The following is a 23,015-nucleotide window of genomic DNA, read 5'->3' as shown; positions in this document are numbered from 1 at the left end:
GTTCTGCAAACTCAGCCCATTAGAAGGTCCAGAGGGGGGGAGGGAATTCGACCTGAAAGTGAAATGAAAACAGTCGCTTTTCTTTCATGGGTTGGACTGAAAAAACAAATGACGCCACATGTCATCGAATGACTGGACTAAAAAACAACCTAAACCAATTTGAAAAACAGACGTATGATAGTTAGACACTCCCTTTTTTTTGAAGCTATTGGGGTTTATGTCCCTGGAACACACAAAACTACCACATTGTTAACCGTGGCAGAAAACTACCACATTTGCCTAATTTTGTGGCAAAAAAACTACCAGGTGAGTTTGATGACCGCGTCTTTGACATGCGGGACCCACTTGTCAGGGATGACATGGCGGCAAAGTCAACTCCGTTTTATGCACACGAACCCAACGAGCCATGGAGCCAGGTCAGTCGGCGGCGGAGCTCCCCTACCTCCCTCTCATGCACATGAGGTGTTCGAGAAAATGCTAGAGAGAGGGGAGGAGGAAGATACCTTGCTCTCCATCGAAATAGAAATTGTGACTATCTCAAAAAAAAATTTAGAAAATGTGATGTCCCTGGGCGGCTGAGTGATTGGCATGGATCTTTATGTGGCTTCACATGACCTCTATGGTGCGAGCTAGGTTCGTGCTTGTGTGCAACGAAGTCGACCTCGCTTGCTCGGATAGTTGGGATGACGATACCATGTGCTTGGCGAGAAGTGATGACGATACCATGTGCTTGGAGAGAAGTGATGACGATGACGTCTATCTGCTACCTCGACGAAGCTTTCTTCACAATAGTGTATGTGCGCGCGCGCGCGTGCGCATGTTGTGTACACCACTCGGTGGATTGTGATGGTTTTAACCTTTTTCCGTTAATTAACAGACCAACCCTCTTCTTCTTAATCAATGAATGTGGCAAAAAAGTTACCTCCATTTCAAAAATTATATAAGGCATTACTTTGAATAAAAAGTAGCAACATAGGATGTGCCAAGGAACTTTTTACTAACAGAACCTAAATTACTTAACTTAAGTGGCAACGAATAAATGAACATGGATATAAGGAGCAAGCAAATGCTAAGCACCACATCCAAAAGCAAACTTGGGAGGCTCTATTTGTCAGGTGCCTGGAAAAATAGTCATTTTTATATGAATTGTCAGATTTCGATCCAATGGTCCAAAATCGATCGAGACTGTTCATCGTCTTCCTCCCTTCCTTCTTCCTCCTCCCAATCCTGCAGCCTACCCCACCCTAACCGCCAGCCTGCACCACCTACGGCCGGCGGGCGCTGCTGCGCCCCGCCTTCCCCTCAACCTCCCCCACCGTTGTTGCTAGCCACCGCCCCGGCCATCCCTCTAAGCCCGACATCACCTATGAAAATCTCCGGCGATCCCCACACCCCTCCTCCCATCCCTAAGATAGATAATGGGGCCATTACTTCACGTCTTCACCCTAATATAGATGGTGGGGCTAGTTCTTCACTGGCGAGCTTCTCCTGCGAGGTCCGACCAAGAGGGAAGGAATGAAGAAGAAAAAAAGTGACTAACACGAGAAGGAATTTCAGGCACATGAGAAATAGCAAATCCGTAGAAACTTCAGCCTGTTGAAGATTATCAAGACGTCATTAATCACATGATGTATCGCAATGGGCTTCTTTACATTCTTGGACAGATGGGAGCAGCTCTATCATCTTCGGCAATCGGTATCACTGCAACTATTTACTTTGAATTTACGTATTGTAGTAGTACTAGCATCATCACTCTGTGTCATCGGCGACGCCCATGTCGACGACGACCTTGCCGGTGGCGTGGCCGCTCATGCTCTTAGCCCAGCCCTCGTGCGCCCTGCTCAGCGGGTACCGCGAGTCGATCACCACCCGGAGCTTCCCCTGACTCACCATGCCCAGCAGCGCCTCCATGTCCTCCTCCTTGGCAGACGCGATCAGCGGCACCAGCTTCTTCCTGGAGAAGAGCACCCAATGGAGCACCGCGACGGCGACGGACGCGAGGCGCGGGGTGAGGTCCACCACCACGCCGCCGGCGTCGGCCAGCGCCGGCTTGAAGGCCGACCACGGGAACCCCTCCCCGCAGTGCACCACCGCGTCGTGCTTCGGGCCGGACGGCCCGCGCAGCGCGGCGCCCTCCGGGGTGTCATAGTCCAGCGCCTCGTCGGCCCCCAGGCTCCGGATGAGGTCCAGGTTGCGCGCGCCGCAGGTGGCCGTGACGTGGTGGTGCCCCGCGAGGCTCGCCAGCTGCACGGCGAAGGTGCCGACGCCGCCCGAGGCCGCGGTCACCAGCACGTTCTTGGGACGGCCGTCGCCGGCGTCGAGGCCGACCCCGGCCGCCCTGAGCGCGGCGAGCGCCGTGAACGCGGCGATCGGCAGGCAGGCGCCCTCCACCGCGGACACCTCTGGAGGCCTCAGCGCTGCTTGCGACGCCGGCACCACCGCGTACTCGGCCAGCCCGCCGCCACCCTGATGAACAAACACAACAGCACCGCATCGCACGTACGTCAGGCCACGGTAGCAAATTACACATGACAGTTGCAGCTGATGTATTAATTCTTACGTACCGGGAAGTTGACGGCGATGACCTTGTCGCCCTGGCTGAAGCCGCTGACTCCGGCGCCCAGCTCCACGACTTCGCCGGCGAGCTCGCAGACGGGGGTGAAGGGGAACTTGCTGGGCAGGAAGGGCCGCGCCTTGCCGTTCTGGAACTTCCAGTCCACCCGGTTGATGCTGGCCGCCTCCATCCTGAGCAGCAGCTCGCCCTTCTTGGGCGACGGGATCGGCACCTCCACATGCTGAAAGTGCACCGGTGAATCAGTCAAGTGAGTACGTGTTTGTACATCAAGTCGATTCGTGCCGTGTACCGGCGTACGTACCTTGAGGCCTTCGGCTCCTCCGCCGTACCTGTCGTACTGCACGGCTCTCATCGTCCTCGGAGAAGAAGAAGAAGCCATGGCCGTGAACCTGTCCGCCGCTCGCCGGAGGTTTGTAGTTGGAACTTGGAAGTGGTGTCTAATTGCCGAGACGATGATGCGTGGAGTTGGCAATGACCCTGAGCGCCTGCGCGGATCATGTTATATATGTCGCCGCCGATCGAAGGTCGTCTGCAGCTTGATTTGTTTGACCCGATGACCGCCGGCTCGATCAACGCTCGACGGCGCGGCGAACAAAGCGTATGTACGTACGTGGCCAGGCTCCGCGCCGCACGCCGGTCGCCGGTGCCGTGGTCGGGGTGCGCCAGGAGGCAGTGACAAGTCCGCGTGATAGGAGACGGCAAACGGGCAGATATGAGGATGCATCTCGGCGCTTTTAACGAAGAAAAATCAACTCCACTGCCTGCATACCACGTGCGAAATCGCCTTTTTGGCGCCACGAATACATGACAAGTCGTCTCCGTCGGTGCACGTTCGTCGCACTTCTCCGAAGAACCGAACCTTCAGGATTCAGCCGTCATCTCCTTCCACGCCGCCACCGCCCCTCTCCTCGACCCCCTTCCTCCCGATTCTCTTCCTTCCGATTCGATTTAGAGCTTTGAGCCGTCGCCGCCCCCCTCCTCGCCGCCGCCGGAGCTCCGTGGGGCAAAGCGGGATGATGGTGGTAGGGCCTTCCTCCGCCGCGGCCTCGGGATATGGTTGCGGTGGAGATCCGCGTGGGTGTTCTGGACGTGTGCATCGTCCGCATCGGCGGCGCACCGGCGAGGGCCCCTCTGCCTGGCTCACCCAGGCGAGGCCACGGTTCTGAGCGGTGCGGCTTAGGTCATGCGGTCTTCCGGCGGCAGACATCGCCCATAGGTGTGTTGGATGACAGAGGAGGTCGATTTGGTGGTCCAGCCGGGGATGAGCGTGAATTTGCCCGCGAAAGCTTGGTCGCTTTATACTTAACTGTAAATAGGAATCTCGTCCGAAATAGTCGCCAGAATGCAATTGGTACAGAAAACCAAACCTTACATAGATCGTCGCCTAAGCCTAATTTAGCTAATTTGTCTGCGGCACTATTGGCATCTCTACTTACCCACGTTACTTTCACCTCCATGAAATGTTGAAGCATTTCTTTGATCTCCTGCACGCACGACCCCAACGCGGAGAGGTCTCTAGCTGGGTTGTTAATTGCTGCCACCACTCCCACGTTATCTAGTTCTAGGCGCAGCTTCTGAACATTTATCTCCATGGCCACTTGTATAGCTCGTCTACACGCCAGAACCTCCACCTTCTCCGGACATGAAGCATGGTTGTAGGGATGGCACGCTGCAGCCCTAAAGAGGAATGCTACATCTACGGTCGGGGCCTCAGGCAGGGAGACCCCAGCTCCCCCCGCTCTTCAATTTCGTCGCTGATGCCCTCGCCAAAATGCTGGATTCCGCAGCAACTAATGGCCATATTAAAAACGTTGCCACTCACCTTTTCCCTGACGGATTGTCCTTTTTTTAGAGAAAGGCTTGGCCCAAGTAGGCTCAGACCTAACCCGACTTTGAATTAATAAAGCCATCAACCGGCCAGGATTACACGAGCAGCATACAAACGACACGAAAACGAACAACAAGACAAGCCCGAAAGATAAAAGGGGGGCACTCTGAACTTACAACACATCGGAGAGCTAGTTACAAGAGATACTAAGAAAGAGCACAACTGGCATAAACCGATGACCGCAACCCTCAGGCGCCGAAGACACATGAGGAACGCCACTAGGACAATGAGTGGGCGGCATGAACATGGTTATGCTCTGAAGCTTGGGGACAACACCTCCCTCCACCGCCGAAGAGGGGCACCACCCTCTCGTCTTGGCTCGAAAGACGACTACCGTCGGACATGGGAGACGCTCACCGAGAGCTAGAGAATGCCGCTTCCCGGATCCAAAGCAAACACAAGTCATGACCTCCTTGACGAAGAGAGCACACCAAGCCGGCCACACCATCACGCGCCAAGAATGTCTAAAGGCTGCAGGAAAGCCGCCGAGCAACAACAGAGAGGCGGACAGCGGGACAGCGAGAGGCACTGCACCTGCTGCTGGCCAAAAACCCCACCTTCAGCAACCCTACGCCCGAATCCACACTCCCCAGGCAACGCCTCCATGGAGGGAACGACACACGCGGCACCGCCGCTGCCCAATCCGATCGGATTTTGGGTTTTCACCCGGGAGAGGAAACGGAGGTGGGGAGAAGGAGACCACGACACCGCCTCCAAGAAGGAAACGTCGCCCAAGGCCGACGTCGATGCCGGGCCGAACCAGCCGGCCAGGGGTTTCCCCCGGTCCCGATCTGCATCACCAGCTCCAAACTCCACCGGATCCAGTGACCAGCCGCGGGAAAACAAGCGCAAAGGGGGAGGGAGCGAATTGGGGGCGGCAAACCTCCAGATCTGGCGAGGAAGAGGAGGCCTCCACGCTGTAGCCACCGGGCGCCGACGCCCCACCGCCCCCGCAGTCAAGGATGCCGGCCAGAGCCCTCCGCGAGCGCCGTTCAGGGCAAGAACGGTGACGCCACACCGGCAGGGGCCGCCGCCCCTGGGATCCAGATCCTCCGCTGCAGCAGCGACGAGGGCCTCGCCGCCACCGTCACTGGCGGCCGCGCGGGCTTGCCCGGCGACCACCTCAGGTGGCGACGAGGAGGGAGAGGAGGGGTGGGGGAGGTGGCGCTCAGGAACCCTAGCCGCCGCCTGAGTCGCCCGGTCAGGCGACGCGGGGGCCGAGCGGATACGAACACAGATCTACATTAGGGGCTAACGGCTTGTCTCACCTACAATACGCGGATGACACGATCATCCTCATTGAGAAGGACGACCTGCAGCTTGCAAACCTGAAATTCATTCTCCTATGCTTTGAGTACCTTTCTGGTCTTAAAATCGATTTCAGCAAGAGCGAGGTGTTCGTCCTCAGCTGTGACTCCCCGGAGCAACAACGTATCGCTAACCTTATGAATTGCTCCTTGGGCACTTTCCCGACTACCTACCTGGGTGTCCCTATCTCTCATAGGCGGATTAAGGCGGAATCCTTTCGTCCGCTCGAGAAGAAAGTGGGTGGACAGGTAGCGCCTTGGAGGGGTCGTTATCAGTCCACTGCTGGTAAAGTGGTGCTTACCAACTCTAGTCTATCCTCTCTCCCAACTTTCATCATGGGCTTCTACCGCCTTTTCGCAAGCAACCATGCGTCTTTTGACAAGGACCGTAGCGCCTTCTTCTGGAACACGGCTGAGAACAAGAAATTTTTTAGAATGGTGAAATGGAAACTCATGTGCAGACCCAAGAAGTTCGGCGGACTCGGTATCACTTACACCGCTGTCATGAATCAATGTCTTATGATAAAATGGTGGTGGCGCTTATACTCTGAACCTCCTAATTCTGTGTGGATCCGGATCCTGAAGGCTAAATACTTCCCGAATTGCCCCGCCCTCATGTTGACTGTCAGGTCCGGATCGCAATTTTGGTCGTCCTTGCTGAAACTTCGCGATACTTTCAGAGGCTTGGTACGTTTCCGGGTTGGAGATGGGACATCCACCCGCTTCTGGCTTGATTGGTGGACGGGCACCGGTCCCCTTGCCGTGGCCTTTCCTTCGCTTTTTACTTATGTCTCCAACCCAAATGCCTCGGTGGCTTCTTTGGCAGCTGCTGAGTGGGACTTTGCCTTCCGCCGGACTCTCACTTCTGAAGAGTTCTCTTCTTGGCAAGACCTCATTGCCCTGATCCCCCCGCTCTCGGAGTCCCCTGACGTGTTGGTTTGGCCTCACTCTGCTTCGGGCCGCTTCTCGATCAAATCTCTTTATAACAAGCTCATTCCTGGTAGGACTGATGACCGCTTCAAGGGGCTGTGGCAAGCCCGGATCCCCCTAAAAATCAAGATTTTTCTATGGCAAGCCCTCAGACGTAAACTCCCGGCTAGCGACCAAATCATTAAACGGCATGGCAATGCTAACCCAGCTTGCACCCTTTGAGGAGTGGTGGAAGACACGGAACACATTCTCTTCAACTGCCCATTGGCGCGGTTTGGTTGGAGCTGCGTTCGCTCGTGGCTCTCGTGCACCTGGAGCCCCCAAAGCTTTAACGATCTATTTGAGCTATCCCGCAACCTGTCGGGGCAGAGGCATAGGATCTTCTGGGTTTTCTTTGCGGCTTTGTGCTGGAGCTTATGGACAACCAGGAATAAATTTACTATTGAGCATGTTTTCCCTAACAAGCCTTCTGATTGCCTGTTTAAAATGGTTGCTTTCTTACAGCAGTGGCGCCTCTGTTTAAAGCTGGAGACGTTGATGCTTTCAATTCCCTCATAGCCAAGATCCGCGCGGCTGCCATCAACCTTGGTCATCATGTCGTACCATCTCAAGCTCCTCAAGCTCAGTAATGCTTAGTCTTCTTTTGCTGCCTAGGCCTGCGTGCCTTTTGCCCTAGTGGTTGTACTGTACTTTGCAACCCTGCTTGGTTGCCTCCTTGTTATTCCCCTTTCGACATACCCTGTTCTGTATGGTACTCGTGGTGATTGGCTTTATTTATAAAGTCGGGCGTCTAGCCTTTTCTCAAAAAAACAATTACATAATGTTTACAGGCTGATATTGATCTGGCGGATTTTAATTGGATTAAGGTGGAGGGAAGGGCCACCCTGGTGAAAATCAGGGGGGCGGTGAAGATTATTTAAGGAAAGGCCTGTAACCTTTTGTAGCAGGCCAATACATGTACCATTTTTTAGCTCTGAAAGCGTCATTCTGATCCCTTAGCACACCCCCGCCCCACCTTTGTCTCGGTTTTGTGAGAATGCACCGTCCGAGTTGGCCTTCACCCAGCCCTCTGGAAAGAAAGTTGACATGTGAAGTTCACGTAATTAGCCATTGTATACAAAAGAAAATGTTCAACAAATTTTATATGTTTCATTTTATTTACAAAACAGAATTTATATGGTGTATGTGATAAACATTTTCTTGGTTCATTCTCAAAAAAAAAAAAACTTGGTGTGTACAAAACAAATTTGTCATTGTCTAAGCAATAAGTTTGCCATGGTCAAAAAAAAATTGTGGTCCAAAATATAAATAATGGTCATCGCCGCTCGCCGCGAGAAGTTTGTTTACTACTCCAGCTCGGATTACCGCCATCATCATCGCACGAACACTTTGGACACGAACCAGAGACGGACACTTGAATGCGGAATCCTAATTCGAGTCCAAATGCATGTCCATCATCCACCCGTTCCGGTACTATATATATTCTCACGCCAGGAGGACTCAACTTGCTGAATCAACAGACGATAACGATCGACATTGCACCTACGAACGACCATGGAGCGATATTGCTCGACATCGCCATCGGAAACCGCCGGCGGCGACGCTGAAGCCAAACCCACGGAGGTCACAGCGAACGACGCCGCGTCCACGCTGGAGCCCGGCTCAAGCAGCGCCGCGGCGGCACCCTTCTCCGGTGAGCCCGCTGATGCCGTTTCGCCGCCGGCCGCTGGACAGCAACCAGGCCCGCCGGAGCCGGTCTGGATACGCGCAAGGTTGGGCCTCCTGCTCGACCACCCGCTCCACTTCATCGCCGAGAAGCGCGTCCAGCGGTCGGACCTCGACCTGCAGCAGAGCCGCTTGTCGATGCCGCACGGCGATGCCACCGGCCGCCTCCTCCCGCTCCTCTCCGACGAGCAGCGCCGCGCCGCCAAGCTGGCAAACCCCCGGGAGAGGCCGGAACCGCAGGCGTGCCATAGGGCGCGGCGGAAGAAGCCCGGCGGGCTCGTCGTGCCGGTCTGCGTCAACCGTGCCGGCGACCGGATGGATGCTCAGCTGACACGATGGGAATCTAACGGCAGCACGGTGCTGAAATTCGGAGACCACGGAAGCTTCGTCGACGGGAGTGGCCTGGAAGCGATGGACGAAATCCAGATATGGGCGTTCCAGCGGGACGGCGGTCCATGCTTGGTGATTCACAAGGTCGGCGACGATGAGACAACCGCGACGCCACCAGAAGCGGCGGCAGCAGGGCAGCAAAGCAAGCCGTCTAGTGAAGAATAGGGTTGCATGTCTGTCTGGATGTGTAGGTTAAGTTTTTGTTTAGAGACCCTGAGACCAAATTGTGATGCAAAATACTCCTTCCGTTCCGTTCCGTTCCTAATACACGACGTTTTACGCCTGAAATATAATCTCTAAAGATGGTAAGCATTTACAGGATCATGAGATGCTTCCATGACAAACTAAATGGTTATTTTGTTGGACATCAGCTGTTGATGAAAACTTATAGGATTTATGAAGAAAAAGAAACATGATAAGTCTGTAAAATAGTTATGGCATTATCAGCTATACGGAGGTAGTAAGTAACATTAGAAAGAGAGAGAAGCATGGCAAGAAAACTAATGATGTTCCTAGCGAAACCTGCAAAACCCAACACCTAAAACCCTCTCAGTGTTCATTCCTATCTTGGGACTCAAACTCGCAGTTTTGCGTCCCTTCCAAGCCTGCAAACCTCAAACTCAAAACATGAAAGTGTGCCATCATATACTTGGCAACCGACAGAACAGCTGTGGCGCCGATTATCTCGGTAAACCGAGGTACACAAGTTGCACATAATACTGACCTCAAGAAGTAATAACAGCTAAAAGGTCAAGGAACACCCTAGTAAACAAATTAGAAGAACGAAGAGGGCAATTAGGTTGGCTTGTGTTCAGATTTAGGTGTTCCCTAAATCAGAAACTAAGAGCACAGTTGTGAAAAAGATTAACTTTGTATGCAAACCAGAAACATGTACCGCATCATATTACCATAGGAACATATTACATATACATGAAAGGTATGCAAATGCAAACTGGGGGCAGACATTCCAACCATAGTGCTTTAACTATGAGCACATGAGCTGCACAGCTAAGACATGATCATAGGAGAACAAGTCCCTTCTAAATTTAATTAAGGACATTTGTCATATATCAAGTTATCATTTATGAAACATACTCACACGCAGATGGAAATTCTGCACAACATACTCAGCCAGTTTCCCTGTCCACAACTCTTGCCTGTTCCCGTGTTGTAAATGATCTGCACATCAGCAAAGTAGACACTGTGTTTTAGAACATAGAGAAAACCCATACAAAGAACACCGACGGAAACAGAACCGCGCACTGCAAGAATAGCCTAGATAAGGCGAGGAAGCAATACAATCAGTCTTGATAAGAAACATATTTAAATTATTTCAGGGTTTAACAAGAACTTAAAACTGCATGCTCAACAATTAATGAGTATAACGATCAATCCAGCCGCCTGTGAGAACTAAGAAGGTTCGCCTATGAGAACGTGAGAGTTTGGGCGTACCTGAAGAGCTGGCCAAGGCGCTCGATGTCAAAACCAGTTCCCCTGTCCACAACTCTTGCCTGTTCCCTTGTTGTAAATGATCTGAACATCAGCAAAGTAAGACACTGTGTTTTAGAACATAGAGAAAAACCATACAAAGAACACCGACGAAACAGAACCACGCACTGCATGAATAACCTAGATAAGGCGAGGAAGCAATGCAATCAGTCTTGATAAGAAACATATTTACATTATTTCAGGGTTTATCAAGAAGTTACAACTGCATGCTCAACAAGTAATGCGTATAACCAATCAATCCAGCCACCTGTGAGAACTAAGAAGGCTCACCTATGAGAACGTGAGAGTTCAGGAGTACCTGAAGAACTGGCGAAGGCGCTCGGTGTCAAAGCCATAGGGTAGGTTCCCAGCGGACACAGTGGCCTCCTCGCCCGGCTCAAAGTTGCGCTTGAATGATTGCCTCAGTGTTACCCACTTTGTGTCCTTGTCGGTGGCATGACAATGACCACCATTCAAGAGGCCTTTGCCCCATTGCTTGCATGGAGCTGGAGCATCACACACATAACAGTAGCACTGCATTTGAAAAGAAAAAGAACAGCAACGGGGCCGCATTACAAAAGCTATGCTGTCAACTCTGCTACTGTAATCATATTACCAACAGAATCAGGGACAGGGGGTGACAATGCCTGTGACTTACCATTTTACAATGCTTTGGGTGAGGAGTGGTGCTAAAGGGCAATTCAGAACATAAATGCCGCGGGTGAGGGAAATCCTTGCACGCTATCTGCAGAAGGATGGCATGTAGTAGCTGCGATTTAGAATGCCAACACAGTCCACAGGCAAACTGCAGTAAAACTGAAGATGCTCATCGACAGTAAGGATGAATAACATGGACAGATACTTCAGCAGACCACCTCCATGTTACAGGTTGAACAGTGAAAGTCTTTCGGGAAAGTATATTCTGAAGCAGTGAACGTGCAATACTTATACTCCTTGGTATGGGTTTTCTCTATGTTCTCTGAGTCTGAGCCAAGGTTGTGATTCCGAGTCTGAGCCACGGTTCGATTCGAAATGAAATTTCCGACGAAATCAGTGGTCTGCTCATCTCTAGGCACGGACTCCAGCGTAACAAGGTTCGCACTGCTTCAGTGAAATGCGCAAAAATTGCGTGGATCGAAGCGGAAGGGAGCAAACCAATCTGTACCTTGCCTTTGACCGCGACGATCTCCACCTCGTCTGACGCGCCGTCCCCCGCGCCCCTCCCCTTGGCGCACGCAACCACAGCCGGCCCGTCAGGGTCGCCGTCCAGGATCACGCAGTCGTCGTCGTTGTCGTCGTTGTCCTTTCTGGCGCGAACGCCGCGGGACTTGCCCTTCTTCCTCCGCGGCACTGGCACCGGCGGCGGCGAGTCCCCGCGCAACGCGACCCATCCGAGGGAGCCGGGCGAGACAGACCGCCTCGGGGAGCCCTCGTCCTCGTCGGAGCTGATCACCACCACGTCGCCCGGCGGCGGCCCCATCCGCCGAGGAGCGCGATGCCGGCAAGGCGGCCCGTGGGCTTCGGGTTTGACCGCCGGGAGGGGAGCGCGGCGAGCTGGGAAGCGGACGAACAGGCTGGGCGAGGCGGGGAAAGTGGCCGGCCAGCGATTGGAGGAGGGAGGCGGCGCGACCGCGGCATCCGATGGGTGACTGCGCAGACGATGTGGGGCCCACCCGTTTGGCAGCTCGGGGGCGGCTGCTTTCGCCCGCCCGCTCCGGTTCTCGAAATTTTGAATTTTCGGGGGGTACGCCACAGGATACGTACACGTGGACAGACCTCCACACGACATATTCGTTCATCAAAAGGATGGATCTGATTTTATTTTTCTAAAAGAAATAGATAGCCAAGACACTGTATCGGCTACTTCAAATTTGATCCGAAGAAGAGGAATTTAGTTTGAGGAAATGCACATTCTTATTTATTTTTTATCTCCCAAAAAAGAGGACACGCATGGTATGTATCCTCCTTCGAAACATGGGATTAAAATTTGACAGGGGCACACGTACAAAAAAGTGGGTGCAAATCACACTGAAAGCAAGTGAGGAGTAAGATGCCTTATAACTTTTTTGTGGGAAGTTAAAATACCTCTTAGAGTAAGGACATTCCTCTGGTTAGTTTTGAAAACAAATCACCCTAACTAGAGATGCTCTTCTCCATAGGAGTAGAAGTTGTGAACCCGGATGTCTTTTCTATAGCAAATATGAATCGGTAAATCATCTTTTCTTTCCTTTAGCGAGATGTATTTGGAACATAGTGAGTTGAAGACTATGCATAACATATGGTAGGGACATTTTATCAATCATTCCCCTCCCTCCACCATGCAAAGAGCATGTCACATACCAAATTTTCAAATTCAGGATATGAACAATAGAGCATATGCATATCATGGTTTCATTGCATATTGGCTATTTTATAAACCCAAAAAATATACCAAATTTGACTTTATTCTATAGCCATATGAATTACCTTTGCATAAAATGGTCTTTTCAAAATTCGATATGGGTAGGAAATGAATCTTCCTAAGATTATATTTTCCCTAGTTCTATTGGTTTAGTTTCGTGTTCAAATAATTTAAAATGATTTGAATTTGGGCCAATTCAAACTCATTTAAATTATGGGTTTAAATAAGAAAGACTCGGGACGAACCATACTAGTCCACCCCCACCCCCTCTCATGCGCGTGCCAGCGCAATCTAGTGAACCAGGCCGACCCAGCCAGCCCAGTAAGCCCCCCTCTAACTTAAGGGACCCGGTATGATAGGAACTAATCGTAGCCATTCGTGCTTAATCAAGCGACAACCACCACCCACATTATCATTCTCTCACACGCGTGGGCCTCGCTTGTCAGCTCCACCACCCACCTCTCACATGAACGGCCAAAATCCACAACCGCCGGCGCCGGCATCCCTATGATACGCCTAGACGTACCCAGCACCTCCCAGCCTCCCTATAAATCCTCCTCGGCCTCCTCTTCCATTTCCCAAGCTCGCTCGCACCAATATGCCGCCAGGCCGCTTGGAAACATCTAAGCCTCTACCGCCATGTTGCGAGGAGCTATTCCGCCGCCGCCGGTGAGCCTCCGCCGTCTATTTGGTCACCAACCGACGTGCACATCTCTCTTATATCCCCTAACCCATCTGCTTGTCCAGGAGAGCACCAGGGCGTCCATTTCGTGCACCCCCCTCCCCGATGCACCCAAGCACGACCGCAACTCTGGCAAGCCGCCGCCGACGTAGAGGGCGAGACCGACAACATCGAAGCCATGCATGAGTTCACCACGACGAGGAGCACCTCGACAATCGCTTCCCGAGCCCCGAAGACCACCGGAAATGACGCAACCGTCGAACCCGAGCGCCACCACCGCCGACGTTTTCCGTCTTTGGCGACCTAGTGATGTCTACTACGTAACTTTATTCTTGTAGACATGTGTTGGGCCTCCAAGCGCAGAGTTTTGTAGGACAGTAGCAATTTTCCCTCAAGTCGATGACCTAAGGTTTATCAAACTGTGAGAGGTGTAGGATGAAGATGGTCTCTCTCAAACGACCCTGCAACCAAATACAAGAAATCTCTTGTGTCCCCAACACATCCAATACAATGGCAAATTGTATAGGTGCACTAGTTCGGCGAAGAGATGGTGATAAAAGTGTAATATGGATAGTAGATATTGGTTTTTGTAATATGAAATTATAAAAACAGCAAGGTGACTAATAGTAAACGGGCACAAAAATGGTTTTGCAATGCTTAAAAACAAGGCCTAGGGTCCGTACTTTCGCTAGTGCAATCTCTCAATAGTGCTAACATAGTTGGATCATATTATTATTCCTCAAAGTGTAACGAAGAATCACTCCCGAGTTCCTATTAGCGGAGAACAAAAGATAGGAATTGTTTGTAGGGTACGAAGCCACCTCAAAGCTATTCTTTCTGTTCGATCTATTCAAGAGTTCGTACTAAAATATGTCAGGACCGGGTTTCGGGATATTAATTTCCCAGAAAATGGCCCTTGTGCTCACCAGCCCCAGGATTACTGTTAGCTGATGAGGCACCAACTTGATACAGAAATTCCAAGCAAAGTACAAAATATGTAGTACAAGACCATTGTGGCCTATGAGTACAACACTTGGTTTCTAGTGGTTGATGGCGGAAGCGGTTCGTGGTTCATCTGCGTCTATGGGACTCCATTTCCCACAGGAACAGCTGACCGGGATAACTCCTATCTTCGCGAGGCTGCTATCACCATTGCGTAGGTTCCGGGGCTGTCATCGCAACGCTCCTCTCCGTGCGAGAAATCTGGCCAAGACAATAGCCAGGGACAAGCCAGTGAGTACTTTTGAATGTACTCGCAAACATTATGAACACGGGTATAATATAACAAGGGATAATCATGCTCCGAAATATTCTATGATCATCACGTCAGTCACGAGATAAAAAAAATATCCATGATGCACGCATGTAGGTTGTTCATATAAAATATGAATATGCAATACGGGAATAGAAATAGAATGCACCGATCGAGTGTCTGAAGCGACGCCTCGAAAGGATAATAAGATAAATCATGCCTCAGTCGGGCGTCTGAGCGACACCACATAAAGGGCTTATAAATAAAAGAAATAACAAGCATGCCACAGTCGGGCGTCTGTACGACACCACAGAAAGGGCTTATAAATAATTTAAATAACAAGCATGCCACAGTCGGGCGTCTGAGCGACACCACATAAAGGGCTTATTAATGATTTAAATAACAAGCATGCCACAGTCGGGCGTCTGAGCGACACCACATAAAGGGCTTATAAATAATTTAAATAACAAGCATGCCACAGTCGGGCGTCTGAGCGACACCACATAAAGGGCTTATAAATAATTTAAATAACAAGCATGCCACAGTCGGGCGTCTGAGCGACACCACATAAAGGGCTTATAAATAATTTAAATAACAAGCATGCCACAGTCGGGCGTCTGAGCGACACCACATAAAGGGCTTATAAATAAGAATAATCACAGTGAATATTCAGGAGGTAGAACCGTCCCAGGGATACTCAATAATTCAAACAACGTAAATGGTTAGTCTACAATAATCATCATCATCATATGTCACAGGCCATAACCAATGTTCTGATTTAGCAGTTTCTCCTCCGAAGACCAACACTAAGACCGACACTTGACCCATCTCAGACTGTAGTCCTTACCCATGGAAACGACTATTCGAATAGGTTTAACCTCTGCAGAGGGTGTACTCTTTACCCACGAGTAACGGAATTATTTAGTCCCTCGGGACTAATTCCGTCTACGGTCTTTTAATTGAAAACACACTTGACCGCACACACCAGCCTAACTTACCGGTGTCTGGAATCACCCACGACACCTGTCAAGCAAAACTCTAAGTGGGGAGGCTACAACCTCGATTAGCATGGGATCACGCGCGCAAACTAGGGAAGCCACTCCCCTCGGCTACAACCGGAAACACCCATGCCCCCGGACCAGGTGGCATGCCTACCGAATGCCTCCGGTATCCTCCACCATGGCCTCTCTGTACGGTGTGTGCTTGAAGGGGTTGACAACTTACTGAACCGTACCCTACCGGCGGCAGAGACAAGTGGTAGTACGAAACAAGTATGGGGGTTACTGGAACAAGACTCGATCTACGGCCGACTCAGGAGGTCCAAGTATTCCCTGTATGATTAGCATCACAAATATACTTCAATTAACCGACAGAATCACCACTCATCCTACCTCATCATGCCATACCGGACACACTCGTCTCGACGAGGAACTAGGGACAAGCTCGTGTCTACCCAAGACAGAGACTTTCCCGGCTTCCTTCCGGTATGCATGAGCAGCTTACGAGGATGATTACTATCACCAGCATATCCATTTCTAACAGCAAAGAAACTCCATTATGCACTCATGCGTATGATTGTATCGTCACATAAAATAACGAATGCTCCATGTCAAGGTGGTGTTGTAAACCTAACAAACGACACACAAAAATATTATGCCAGGGTTCAGAATGCTTGCCTTCAAGTTGTGGAGAGGCAGGGTGCATTCCAGAACTTTTGAAAGTTTTCTCCTCTCTCCAAAAATCCTATTTTTGAAAATATCCAAATTAACACATAGTTTCAAAATAGAACAAAAAAGTTGTTTGGAAAATTTTCAAATAAATACTAAAATAAAATAGACAGAATTTGAGAAACAACAGAAAAAGAATCAAGTCATTTGGACTTATATTTTAAAAGCTATAGCCAGTCAAAGTTCCGTTTTTAAATAAAACACAAAAGAAAACGGTTCGAATAGAAATGCGCTTTCGAGACGGAGGAGACATACTTCTGGGTTTACGCTTTCACTTAAAACAGCGCGGGCCGGCTCGGGGTCACTGACAGTGGGTCCACGGGGCCCACTGGTCAGGTTTGACCAGTCGCCTCTCCCTCCTCTTCCTCTGCCCGAGCGGAGGCGGGACTCCGGCGATCGCCGTCGACGAACGGCGGCTCCCCGCGGGATTCTGAGGGCGGGGATGGATCCGCTGGTTCGGGGCGGTCCTCCCGGTGGTCGAGGAGGAGGCGGGGATGGAGGGAGTCGCCGGCGGCGAGCTCCGCGGCGGACGGCAGCCTCGGGAGGTTAGGGGCTTTGGGCTACGGTGGTTCCCGAGTGAGTTTGAGGTGCTGGGCAGCTTCGCACGGTCAAGGGGAGTCGGTCGGTGGCGCTGGAAGGACTAGGGAGGCCTTGCTTGCGACGAAATGGACCGGAGGGCGGCGGCGGCCGAACCTGCCGGAGATGGGGAAGACGGCCTCTTCCGGTCAATCCGCGGCTAGGGGAGCACTAGGGGGATGGCCTGAGGTCGCCTGAGGGTCTGGACGAGCTCGGGGACTCCTATTTATAGTTGGACGAGGTCGGTTCCGCGGTGGCCGTGGATAAGAACGCCGGCGACCGCCGTTCTGTAGCTGCAGGGCGACGTGGCGGCGACGAGCGCTTGCCGACGAGTTTGTGGATGAGCTCGAGCTGTTCCAGGGGGCAGCTGGCGCGCGCGGGTGGCTTGGGCGGCGCTGCCCACGGCAGGAGCTGCTGCCGACGCCGGCGTGCCGCCAAGGGAGCTCTGATGGTGGCGCTGCAGGGCGCCAGGGTGGCTTGGAGGGTTCTGGCGAGCGGGCGAGGGCAGGGCGTGGCTCTGCAGGCAAGCGAGGGCCAGGGCGGGACGCGGCGACCCGTGCGCACGCACGTGCAAAACGCGCGCTCTGGCCGCGCCCAGCGCACGCACGCTACGTGCTCGACGTAATGCCAGGGCGTGCTAGAGGATTAGGATGAGGCTGGGGATTAGCAGGCCTGGGTCAGTGGCGGCTAGGAGACTAGTGGACATGCTGGTTTGTCCAGAGGGGCAAGATCATAGTGCAAACATAAAACTATGCCAAAGCTGTCCATGAACGCAAGGTGCTCGACAGAATGCCATGAGCATCTAGGGAACTCTTGGGGTGGCCAGTGTCTCTTTAGATGATAAAGAGGGTGGCAAGGTTAGTTGGTCAAGACCATAAACTTGTTAGTGCAAATATTTGAGAATACCAATTTTGAGCAGAAACTAAAAGCTATCATCTCATGAACCAAAAATACTCCAATGGGTCCACTCTCCTGGACTTAAGGGTTTTGTATGGAGGACTACAAGCAGGAAAAAGCTCATGGGCACTAGAGCAACATAAATTAGGGTTGCAGTAGAAAAAGCCAAACTGGACCAGAATGAAGATGAGGATGATTTGCTCAATTTTTTCAAAGAACACCAGTGGGTTAATGCATAAAGTTGAAGTATATGCATCTACTGACATCTCCAAACACTTGGAAGAATTTTTAAAGAAATATTTAAATAGGTTGTAGTGCAAAAATACCTACTGGACCAGATTTGAAAATTTGGTGTAGAGCTCAAAATCTCCAATGACCAAAAGATATTTTTGCATAAAAGTGATGTGGAAACATCACATGACATCCCCAAATTTTGGTGAAAATTTTAAATGCATTTATCAAATGGTTGTAGTGCACAAGAGGCTCCAAATTTATGGAAAAATCATTTTAAAAGAATAAAGCTCAGGAAAAACTATTATGCAAATAAATCCACTGATGAAGAATTGTTTTATTGAGAGAGTGTACAAGTCCAATAATATTTTTGGAAAGTTTCCACTTGAGGTAAAAACTACACAATATTAAAGAAAAGAGAGGTTCTGAAATCAAAGGATAAATCCAGAAAATAAAAATTTAATTTCCTGGCAAAATTTTAATTAATAAAACAAGGTCAAAATTTTGGGGTGTTACAAAATAACACAAAGCTATTGTTTCCGTTCGATCTATCCTAGAGTTCGTACTAGAATAACACCAAAGCATATTCATATTCATAGTACTCAATCCACACAAAGAACTATAAAGAGACCCCAAAGTTTCTGTCGGAGAAAAACGTGCATCAACCCCTATGCATAGATTACCCCCAATATCACCGCGGGAATCCGCGAGTTGAATGCCATAACATATATCAAGTGAATCAATAAGATACCCCAATTGTCACCTCAAGTATTCATACCGCAAGACATATATCATGTGTTCTCATCTCTGAATATTCAATCCGACATGACAAAATTTCAAAGGGTAAAGATTCAATTCATCACAAGAAGAGTATAGAGGGGATAAATATCATATGATCCGACTATATTAACAAATCCCATGATATAGATCACAAGAGAGAGAGATAGAGATAAATCACATAGCTATTGGTACAAACCCTCAGCCCTGAGGGTGGACTACTCCCTCCTCATCATGGTGGCCGCTGGGATGATGAAGATGGCCACCGGAGATGATTCCCCCCTCCGGCAAGTTGCCGGAATGGGTCTAGATTGGTTTTCGGTGGCTACGGAGCCCTGCGACGGCAGAACTTTTGATCTAGGTTAACCCCGAGGGGTTTCAGAATATTTGGGAATTTATAGTGCAAAGAAGGGGTACGGGAAGGCCACCGAGGTGGGCTCAACCCACCTGGGCGCGCCAGGGGGCCCTAGCGCGCCCAGGTGGGTTATGCCCCCCTCGGGGCACCCCCCAGGTGCTGCTCTGGCCCATCAGGAGTCTTCTGGCCCATAAAAAATCCACAAAAAGTTTCGCTGTGTTTGGACTCCGTTTAATATTGATTTTCTGCGATGTAAAAAACAAGCAAAAAACAACAACTGGCACTGGGCACTGGGTCAATAGGTTAGTCCCCAAAAATGATATAAAGTTGCTATAAAATGATTGTAAAACATCCAAGAATGATAAAATAACAGCATGAATACTTCATAAATTATAGATACGTTGGGGACGTATCAGCATCCCCAAGCTTAATTCCTACTCGTCCTCGAGTAGGTAAATGATAAAAGAAATAATTTATGAAGTGTGAATGCTAGAAAAGTGCACAAGTTTGATCAATGATAATTTCAATCACTTTTCCTAGCATCATAACAACAATTCTTTATTATAAAACTTCTCATGTTATAGTGGCAACCCATTCACATGTTAAGGTTCAAACAATGAATTCTCTTGAAACTCAACAACCTATGTTCTCAGTCACCAAGCAATTGCAATTCAAATTATTCAACAGAGTTTACGTTAGAGCTCCACATACTCAACCATCATATAGTCTTCTATGATTGCTAATACTCACCTTGAACACATCAGCAAAACGTTTCAACCGGACACATAGAAAGATAGGGGCTTATTATTTTGCCTCCCAAAGTATTCACCTCAAGGGTGATGTCAACAATAATAACTCATGCTACCCATATCCAACTGGATATGTGTGCCTAGATCTTTCCTCACCACATGATGCTTGCCAAAAGAGAAAAATAAAATGGAATAGAGAGAAGAACTTTGACTCTTTGCATAAAAGTAAAAGATAGGCCCTTCGGAGAGGGAAGCAGAGGTTGCCATGTGCTTATTTGTTTGTATGCTCAACCCCTTAGTGCAAAAGAACGTCACGTTATATTGCCCCTTATGATAGCAACCTTTATTATGCAGTCCGTCGCTTTTATTGCTTTGCCATCATAAGTTCGTACAACGCTCAATTTTCTCTTAGACTAAATGATCTCACATTTTTTGAAGCAATTTTATTGCCTTATTGCACCGATGACAACTTACTTGAAGGATCTTGCTCAATCCTTAGGTAGGTATGGTGGACTCTTGAAAATAAGATTTGGGTTTAAGGGTTTTTGGATGCACAAGTAGTATCTCTACTTGGTGCAGAATTTTTGGCTAGCAAAGATGGGGGGCAAGCACCACATGTTGAAGGATCTATGACAATATAACTTCTATGTGAATATGAACAAACATAAACCATTACGTTGTCTTCCTTGTCCAACGTCAACAATTTTGGCATATAATATTTTGATGGGGGCTCACAATCACAAAAAGATTTCCATGATAGTGTATTTGCATGTGAAAGTTCTCTTCCTTATACTAATTATTCGGGAATTGCTTGTATGACCAATATTGTGATTGTCAAGCCTCAAAAGATTTCACTTTCTAAACCCAATGTGAAGCTACCACTAGGCATGATATGATTTCAACTTCATGACATTCAATTTATTTAACAATTTACTCATAGGATATAAGTGAAGCACAAGAGTAAATGACATAGAAAAGAGCTTCGTTGACGGGATGTAAATTCCGCTTACTTAGCCTCCCTGGCAATTATTTGAGGACTCTATTTTATTTAAAAACTTTCAGATCTAAGTATTTTATTAAAACAGCAAGCAAAAACAAAATAAAATGACATCTTAAGAATAGCACAACTCATGTGAAGAAGCAAAAACTTAGGCTCAACCGATACTAACCGATAATTGTTGAAGAAGAAAGGTGGGATGCCTACCGGGGCATCCCCAAGCTTAGATGCTTGAGACTTCTTGAAATATTATCTTGGGGTGCCTTGGGCATCCCCAGGCCTGAGCTTTTGTGTCTCTTTAATTCTTCTCATATCACGGTTTTCCTAAATCTCAAAAGCTTCATCCACACAAAACTCAACAAGAACTCGTGAGATAAGTTAGTATAAACCAATGCAATAACCTTATCATTCTCTACTGTAGAAAATCACTAAAATTATTATTCAACATTGCATACTAAATGCCTCTTCTTAAACTCCAAATATTATGAAAATTTACCACACTGTAGAAAATTTATCAGAGCTCGTTTTGCAAAAAGTTTCAACATTTTATCACATTCTGACTTTTCTAGGGAATTTTTGCAACAACGGTGAACTTTCCGTTTTCAAACAGCAACATGTATACTTGCAAAATAAGCATGGTAAAGGCTATCAATGCCACTTTTATTGAAATAAAAGATGCAAAACATTATTCTAAATAGCAGCAAGCAAATCCTAGCAAAATAAAATGATGCTCCAAGAAAAACACATATCATGTGACGAATGAAAACATAGCTCCAAGTGAGGTTACCGATAATGTTGGAGATGAAAGAGGGGATGCCTTCTGGGGCATCCCCAAGCTTAGTTGCTTGGATCTTCCTTGAATATTACCTTTGGGTGCCTTGGGCATCCCCAAGCTTAGGGTCTTGTCACTCATTCTCCTCATATCGACATCTCGCCCATAACTTGAAAACTTCAATCACACAAAACTTAACGGAACTTCGTGAGATAGTTAGTATGATAAAGAGCAAACCATTTCACTTTGGGACTGACAAACACAAGTTTCATAATTATTTCCACACAATGCCTACTGTAGCATATCATTTCCACAATTTATATTGAGCAATATATCAAGGAAATATGCCCTAGAGGCAATAATAAAGTTGTTATTTATATTTCCTTATATCATGATAAATGTTTATTATTCATGCTAGAATTGTATTAACCGGAAACTTAGTACATGTGTGAATACGTAGACAAACAGAGTGTCCCTAGTATGCCTCTACTTGACTAGCTCGTTCATCAAAGATAGTTAAGTTTCCTGACCATAGACATGTGTTGTCATTTGATGAACGGGATCACATCATTAGAGAATGATGTGATGGACAAGACCCATCCGTCAGCTTAGCATAAATGATCGTTTAGTTTTATTTGCTATTGCTTTCATCATGACTTATACATGTTCCTCTGACTATGAGATTATGCAATTCCCGAATACTGCAGGAACACCTTGTGTGCTATCAAACGTCATAACGTAACTGGGTGATTATAAAGATGCTCTACAGGTGTCTCCGATGGTGTTTGTTGAGTTGGCATAGATCGAGATTAGGATTTGTCACTCCGTGTATCGGAGAGGTATCTCTGGGCCCTCTCGGTAATGCACATCATTATAAGCCTTGCAAGCAATGTGACAAATGAGTTAGTTGCGTGGTGATGCATTATAGAACGAGTAAAGAGACTTGCCGGTAATGAGATTGAACTAGGTATGATGATACCGACGATCAAATCTCGGGCAAGTAACATACCGATGACAAAGGGAACAACGTATGTTGTTATGCGGTTTGACCGATAAAGCTCTTCGTAGAATATGTAGGAGCCAATATGAGCATCCAGGTTCCGCTATTGGTTATTCACCGGAGATGTGTCTCGGTCATGTCTACATAGTTCTCGAACCCGTAGGGTCCGCACGCTTAACGTTCGATGACGATTTGTATTATGAGTTATGTGATTTGATGTACCGAAGGTTGTTCGGAGTCCCAGAAGAGATCACGGACATGACGAGGAGTCTCGAAATGGTCGAGACGTAAAGATC

The 23,015-nt window shown here is 48.8% G+C and overlaps 2 protein-coding genes across 4 annotated transcripts; both read right to left on the bottom strand.

Moving 5' to 3' along the window:
• Positions 1-1,604: 1,604 nt before the first annotated feature.
• On the bottom strand, positions 1,605-3,241 carry LOC123125070 (chloroplast envelope quinone oxidoreductase homolog). Its single transcript, XM_044545605.1, has 3 exons — positions 2,877-3,241; positions 2,565-2,795; positions 1,605-2,466 (listed from the first exon to the last, which is right to left on the bottom strand). The coding sequence occupies exons 1-3, from the start codon at positions 2,952-2,954 to the stop codon at positions 1,750-1,752; spliced, it is 1,026 nt and encodes a 341-aa protein (XP_044401540.1). The 5' UTR covers positions 2,955-3,241; the 3' UTR covers positions 1,605-1,749.
• A 4,233-nt stretch (positions 3,242-7,474) lies between these two features.
• Positions 7,475-12,048, bottom strand: LOC123125069 (uncharacterized). Of its 3 annotated transcripts, XM_044545603.1 has the most exons (6): positions 11,469-12,046; positions 10,962-11,048; positions 10,623-10,837; positions 10,268-10,348; positions 9,915-9,994; positions 7,475-7,769 (listed from the first exon to the last, which is right to left on the bottom strand). In XM_044545603.1, the coding sequence occupies exons 1-5, from the start codon at positions 11,781-11,783 to the stop codon at positions 9,943-9,945; spliced, it is 750 nt and encodes a 249-aa protein (XP_044401538.1). In that variant the 5' UTR covers positions 11,784-12,046; the 3' UTR covers positions 7,475-7,769; positions 9,915-9,942. The 3 variants fall into 3 exon arrangements, 2 of the variants coding, with proteins under 2 accessions (XP_044401538.1, XP_044401537.1); XM_044545602.1 differs by lacking the exon at positions 7,475-7,769 and having other exon boundaries at positions 9,708-9,994; positions 11,469-12,045; XR_006461277.1 differs by lacking the exon at positions 7,475-7,769 and having other exon boundaries at positions 9,944-9,994; positions 10,595-10,837; positions 11,469-12,048.
• Positions 12,049-23,015: the final 10,967 nt, after the last annotated feature.

Source organism: Triticum aestivum, chromosome 5D, assembly GCF_018294505.1.
Source record: "Triticum aestivum cultivar Chinese Spring chromosome 5D, IWGSC CS RefSeq v2.1, whole genome shotgun sequence".
NCBI classification, from domain to species: Eukaryota; Viridiplantae; Streptophyta; class Magnoliopsida; order Poales; family Poaceae; genus Triticum; species Triticum aestivum.
The sequence above is the reverse complement of the archived record's forward strand: the minus strand, read 5'-3'. Positions and strand labels throughout refer to the sequence as shown.

Coding starts and splice junctions, on each gene's coding strand:
- LOC123125070 (XM_044545605.1), bottom strand. CDS start 2,954: ATGGCTTCTTCTTCTTCTCCGAGGACGATGAGAGCCGTGCAGTACGAC. Junction 2,796..2,876: donor GAGGAGCCGAAGGCCTCAAG/GTACGTACGCCG, acceptor GTGCACTTTCAG/CATGTGGAGGTGCCGATCCC. Junction 2,467..2,564: donor TCATCGCCGTCAACTTCCCG/GTACGTAAGAAT, acceptor TTTGTTCATCAG/GGTGGCGGCGGGCTGGCCGA.
- LOC123125069 (XM_044545603.1), bottom strand. CDS start 11,783: ATGGGGCCGCCGCCGGGCGACGTGGTGGTGATCAGCTCCGACGAGGAC. Junction 10,838..10,961: donor ACCCAAAGCATTGTAAAATG/GTAAGTCACAGG, acceptor TTTCAAATGCAG/TGCTACTGTTATGTGTGTGA. Junction 9,995..10,267: donor CGCCTTGGCCAGCTCTTCAG/GTACGCCCAAAC, acceptor GCTGATGTGCAG/ATCATTTACAACACGGGAAC.